This window comes from Vicugna pacos, chromosome 27 (genome assembly GCF_048564905.1).
Source record: "Vicugna pacos chromosome 27, VicPac4, whole genome shotgun sequence".
Lineage (NCBI taxonomy): Eukaryota > Metazoa > Chordata > Mammalia > Artiodactyla > Camelidae > Vicugna > Vicugna pacos.
Genome location: NC_133013.1, coordinates 26,448,931 through 26,454,930, shown reverse-complemented (window position 1 = coordinate 26,454,930; position 6,000 = coordinate 26,448,931). Strand labels below are relative to the sequence as shown.

The following is a 6,000-nucleotide window of genomic DNA, read 5'->3' as shown; positions in this document are numbered from 1 at the left end:
CATCCCAGGCCAAAACCTGACCTTGCCAACATTCTGGCTTAGAGTGTGGAGGAGGGTTCTGGATGGACAAGGCTGTTCCAGCCCTCTTCATTATTCAAGTCTGAGCAGCCTAAACTCCTCCCACCCTTTAAGCAGTGAGCAGACCACTGACCTTGGCTCTGGCAGGTATCTGAGCTGCTTTCACAGTGGCCCCCACGCTGGACGCTTCTGGCTCCTAGTTGCCACTCCCCTTAGCCTGTCATCTAAGGCATTCCCTCTGACCACCCCGCCTCCACACCCACCTCAGTCATGTCCCCACCGTGCGCTCCATCCGATCCCTTGCTCCCTCCTTCCTTGCCTCCCTTCCTCCCTCCCTCCTTCCCTCCCACTCTTCCCATACCTGGAGGCCTGGCTCAAGCCCACCACTGGCCACACACCTTCCTTAGGCCCTTAGAAAGGTCCGGCCACCTCCTGTGTCCTGAGCTCAGAAGTCCTGGAGCCTGCAGCCAAAGCTCCCTGCACTCTCACCACAGCTCCCTGGGGCAGCGCTGGGCACATGGGGACGGGGCAGAAGAAACATGATGTGCTGAGCACCTACTACGGGATGTGCCAGGTGCTGGGCTGGGCATTTCACATGGGCTGCTTTTCTCACCTGGCCGTCATAGGTCCTTGTGAAGTGGGACCACAGTGACTCCCATTTTACAAATGAGGTAACAGACTCAGAAAGCTAACTTGCCCAAGGTCACACAGCAAAGTGGCAGGTCTGGGATTCAAACCCAGGTCTGATTGCCTCCAAAATCTGGTCTCTTCCCTCTGCACCATGCGTGGGGACCGCTGAACTCAGCCCCTCTCAACAGTTTTCTAATGAAAGGGATATCAGCTTTGGCCTCAGGCAGGCATGGATTATACTCTCAGATCAGTCCCAGCTCTGCCACGCGCAGGTGTGCAATTCTGGAAGTTACCGAGACTCGGTTTCCTCATCTGTGAAATGGGAAGAATCAAAGTAACTACACCTTCCCGGTCTTTGTAAAACTGAAGAACGTTAATGGATGTAAAGTGCTAAACCAGTGCTTGGCACAGAGCGGACTCAATGAACAGAAGCTCCCCTCACCCCTCACTGCACAGACGGGAAAACTGCGGGCCCAGAGGTGACGGGGTGTGCTTGAGGCCCTACGGGAAAGGAGGCACGCTGGAGTCTTCTGCTTCCGAGTGGGAGGTCGGGCAGGGAACGGACTTGAGACCAGAGATGGGGAGAGGGGGGGCCTGCTGAGAGCTCCTGGGGCCTCTTCCCTGAGGGCTGGAGAGAGTAAGTGCCCCAGGCCCCGTGCTGCCCAGCCTGCGGGCCAAGGCGGGCTGCTGCATGTAAGGTGACCTGGGTGTCCCAGCAACACGGGGTTAACTCGGCTGCACACACATGTGCACACACGTGGTGGCTATCTACATGGCTCTACGCAGCGCTACATAGCGATACATATACACATCTTACATACATATACATATATTCATATACATAGCTTGCTAAGTTTGCAGTAGAAAAAATGCAAGACGCTCAAGGTCCTAGCCCCCGTTTGTCCCAAGGGCTTGGGCAACTGAGACTCTGCAGGAACAAACCCAAGGGCAGCCCTTCCTGGAGGAATGAGATGACCCCCAGCAGAGCGGGGCTCCAAGTTCACAGCTAAGGGCCTGGTGGTGGCTATTGCCCTAAAATGAATACAATGACAGATCTGCTCTAGGAACCCCAAACATGGGTCACCCCCACCCCTGCCAAGCCCCGGAGATCCCACCCGCCTTCCTCTGGCTTTTGCATTTGGGCCCTGCCTGCTCCCCTCCCCCTCCCTCCCCTCTAGTGCTGAGTATTAAAATAGTCTATAAAAGCAAGTGACCAAAAATCTATAGCTCTAAGAATACCTGGTTATTTTCTGCTGTCTTTTGTTTTTCTGGTGTGGGTTTTTTTTAATGATAAATATTATTGTTATTGGTATATCTCCTAATCACAGTTAAACCTGAAGGAAGAAAAGGGAGAAAAAAAGACGAGAAGAGGGAGGGGGAGGGGCCGCAGCTCATAGATTGGACGGCAGTTTGGAGCGCACCGGCTCGGACCTGGCCCCAGGTTCCCTCTGGGGAGCAGCAGTCAGAGGGGGCCCCCCAGAAGAGGTGGCTCTTGCCCCAAACAAAGAAAGAGGGGGTGGCAAAGAACCTGAGGATGTCTTCCGAGGCAGAGTGACGTGTTGGCCGGGGACGGCACCACAGGGCCTCCCGGGAGGACCGAGGCCCCCGCTGCCCCCGCCGCCGCCGCCCCCGGCTCTGGGGAAGAGCGGGAAGGCAGCCACGGACTCCCCAGAGGAGTGCGGGGAGGCTCGGCGGAGAGTCTGGGCCCCGTCCTGGGGCAGGGCCGGCTGCGAGGCTGAGATGAGCTTGAGGTCCTGGGTGAGGCGGCCTGGGGTGAGGGGTGGCGTGCCCCGGCGCTGGGGGACCTGGGGCGGCGGGGGGCTAGAGGCGGGCGGCAGGAGCAAGGACCCGTGCGAGCCGGAGGCCCGGGGTGGGGCACTCGGGAAAGTTCTGGGGGGGCCTGGGCTGTGGCCGGGGGGGCTGGGACCTCCTCGGGGGGTAAAGGCTACAGGAGAAGCGCCCCCGGAGGCCCCGGCCACGAAGGACAGCCGCTCCGGCTGCCGCGGGGGTGTCTCTGGCGTACTGGGTGGGCCGGCGGCCGGCCCCGGGGACAGCTCCCCGGGAGGCTGGCCCAGCTGCCCGGGGCTGGACGACGGGGACCTGGCCGAGGGCGGCGGCGGCAGGAAGTGCTCCAGGAGCGCCAGGCCCCCCCGGGCCCCCGGCAGAGGCGGCGGCGGCTGGCCGGCCTGCGGGGAGCGCGCGCCCGGCTGCAGCGGGGTGAGCAGCGGGGAGTCGGACGAGGACAGGGAGCCGCCCAGCGCCTTGTGGAAGTGGCCGAAGCCGGCGGCGGCGGGGGCGGCCGCGGCGGCGGACGGCGTGGGCGCCGGGGAGCAGCCGCCGACCCCGGCGGGCGGCGGGGAAGAGCTGGACGAGGGCAGGAGGGGGCTGAGTCCGGCGGGCGCGGAGAACCCGGCCAGCTGCTGGATGTGGAAGGAGGAGGAGGACGGCGTGTCCGCCTGCGACGGGCTGCTGGCGGGCGAGGCGGAGCCCAGCGCCGACGGGATCAGGGACTGCAGCCGCTTCAGGTGCCGGGGGGTCTGGCCGGCCCCGAGGCTGCCGAGCCCGGGCCCGGGCGGGGGCCGGAAGATGGCGGCGGGCAGGCGCGGGTGGTGGGTGAGCGCGATGGCCACGGAAGTGGTGGCGGCGGCGGCCTGCAGCGGCGCCTGGATCAGCGGCGTCCAGATGACCGGCGTGGGGGCCGGCGTGGCGGAGGCGGCCGCCTGCACGCGGTGCGCGCAGTGCGCCATCTCCCGGTCATGCTGCACGATCTGCTGGATGATCTCGTTCTCCTGGTAGTTGAAGACGCCCGAGTTGAGGTCGTGCTGGACTTTGTGGAGGAGGATGGAGTTCTTCTTGCCTGGGCCACCGAACAAGAGCAGGCGCTCAGGCCGGCGTGGGAGGCGGGGGGCAGGTGGGCACCTGCCCGGCTGGGAACCCCACCTCCCGCCGCCCTCCCACCCGGCCCTCACCGATGCGGTCCAGGCGGTCCAGCGCCACCGTCTCGAAGGCCCGCCGCATCATGGGGTACTCCTCGAGCACCTCGTTGAAGTTGTCCACGCTCAGCGAGTAGAGGCGGCAGTACGTGTCAGCCCTCACACTGGCTGTGCGCCGGCCCCGCGTCAGCAGGCAGATCTCTGCCGGGACAGCAGGGGTCAGCGGGACTCCCGGCAGGCTTCAAAGGGCCGCGGACCCACCCTGACCTGGCCCCGCCCCCCGCTCTCTGGCGCGGAAGCTTAGCAGGTTCACAAAGCCCCCACCCTCGAGCTGTGGCCACACTGGATGCCAGCCCATCTTTTCCATCTCTGGGACCACACCCCTGTCCTGGACTCACAGACACCCACCTCCAGGCAGTGGCCACGAAAGGTCTGCGATGTCATTCTTAGTGTCTCTCCAAGGCATTCCCCTGTCCCCCCAGGGCCCCTTGGCCGCCTCACCTCCAAAATAGGAGCCGTCGGCCAGCTTGGTCTCCTTGTTGCCCTTGGTGAGCACGCTGACCACGCCGTGCTGGATGAAGTACATCTTCTTGCCGATGGTGCCCTCGCGGATGATGTAGTCCCCCGGCTGGAAGACCTCGAAGCGCAGCTTGGTCAGCATGGATGTCACAAAGTTGGGGTCCGCGTTGGCAAACAGCGGCATGGAGGCCACCAGCTTTCGACAGTTAAAGTTGATGATCTCCTGTTCGCCGGACACAGTGGATTGAGAAAGGGAGGAAGAGGTGAGGTGGGCTGTCCAGCCGGCCGGAAGGCCTGGCCCCGCTCCCGGCCCGCACGCAGGGCTCACCTCCCGCAGCGGCTCGCTCAGCTCGCCCAGGATGCTCTCCTCGTCGAACATCTTGCCCTGGTAGCGGTGCTCGTAGTAGTCGTGGATGCGCTGCCGCGTGTCGGGCGGGAGCTTGTGGAAGGACATGTACTGCTCCACCTGCTTGTACTGAGGCCCGGGAGAGGACAGGGCGTCACCTCCTGGCCAGCCAGCCCCGCTGTTCCAGCTGTACCAGCCCATCTCGGCTGCTGGTGACCAGAGGCTGCCCGGACCCTGAGGGCCTTCTTGGCCAACCTTGGCCCCAGGAGATTGAGGTCCTCAGTGTGGGTGTGTCCCTGACTCCCAGCTGCTTGGGGTGGAGGAGGGGCACCATCAGTGTCCACCTCACAGTGTTCTTTACTAAGACCGCCCGGTGACAATAGGGACTGTCCAACACCCAGTTACAGGAGGCCAACTGACCAGGAGGTCGATCTAGTTTCCTCTAAATGTCAGTCTCCTCTGTGTGACAGTGCCGACCAAGGAGGCCTCACCCACCAGCTCCGCAAGGAGCTGTTGCCCATAGCCATAACAGACTGGCCCAGGCAGGGAATGGGCTGCAGCGGGCTAGAGGGATTGGAGGCTGCAGCCAGGGTGCCTGCCCCATCGTGTGGGGCTCGTATCCAAGTGTGGCCCCGGCTGAGACTGAGTCTTTTATTGAAGAGCAACTCCAGCCCAGGGGAGGCACTGGGTAGAGCAGGGACCTTAAACAGAGATATGGGGACAAGAGGTTTGGCGACAAGAGATCTGTGAACCTAAGTGCCCAGGACTCAACCAGTTTTGAAATGCTTCTGCCCACCCTGGGGGTGACGGGTGGGTGCTGCTCCCGCCGCCCCTGGATTGTGGGTGGAGAGTGGGGCTCCCCAGGAGCAGGGACAGGAAGCATGACCAGGCAAGAAGAGATTTTTCCCCGCACTGGGGTGTAAAGGAGGTCCCTGTACCCCAGGGACAATCAGAAATAGGGGAATCTATTCCCATATACTAGTACTCCAAAGCAGGGACACAGTGCTGCAGAGAGGTGACAACCGATAACTGAGGACTGGGAGGTGAAGCTCCCCAACATTCTTCCAGCTGCCGTGAGCTGGGCTGGGGGCCAGTGGGCATGCAGGGAGGGAGATGCTGGCGGGGGCGGGCAGTGATGACAGACATCGAGGACAGCTCCTGGTTTCGGGGCTGGGCACCTGCACTGCTGCATCCACTAACGAGACAGGCAAGGGTGTAGGTTTGGAGTGGAGAGGGCGAGAGACTGTTCTCATTTTGGACATGATGAGGTTGAGGTCCAGGGAGGCATCAAATAATCTGGGGCTGGGGAAAGAGGTGGAGGCTAATGATACCATTTGGACCCCACTGCACTGAGATGATACAGAGCACAGGGTAGGGAAAACAGGGGAGAGAGAGGAGCAGAGAGCTGGGCCCACACTACCAGGGCCCAGTAGGGGATGACTGAGAAGACGAGCCAGCCAAAGAGGAGAACTGAGGGTGTGCGGTCCCGGAAACCAAGTGTGAAGCCAGGAAGGAACTAATAACTGTCTGGTGTCGAGCAGGACGAGGACCCCA

At 62.4% G+C, this 6,000-nt stretch overlaps 1 protein-coding gene across 1 annotated transcript in view; it reads right to left on the bottom strand.

The window, feature by feature from the left end:
* Window positions 1–269: 269 nt before the first annotated feature.
* Window positions 270–6,000, bottom strand: part of HCN4 (hyperpolarization activated cyclic nucleotide gated potassium channel 4) — a 41,759-nt gene continuing 36,028 nt past the window's right edge. Inside the window, exons 5-8 of the mRNA XM_072951195.1 lie at window positions 4,429–4,575; window positions 4,083–4,323; window positions 3,618–3,782; window positions 270–3,505 (exon numbers count right to left, since the gene is read on the bottom strand). Of these exons, the coding sequence (XP_072807296.1) occupies window positions 2,040–3,505; window positions 3,618–3,782; window positions 4,083–4,323; window positions 4,429–4,575 (2,019 nt within the window). The 3' untranslated portion in view covers window positions 270–2,039. The remainder of the gene's footprint in view (window positions 3,506–3,617; window positions 3,783–4,082; window positions 4,324–4,428; window positions 4,576–6,000) is intronic.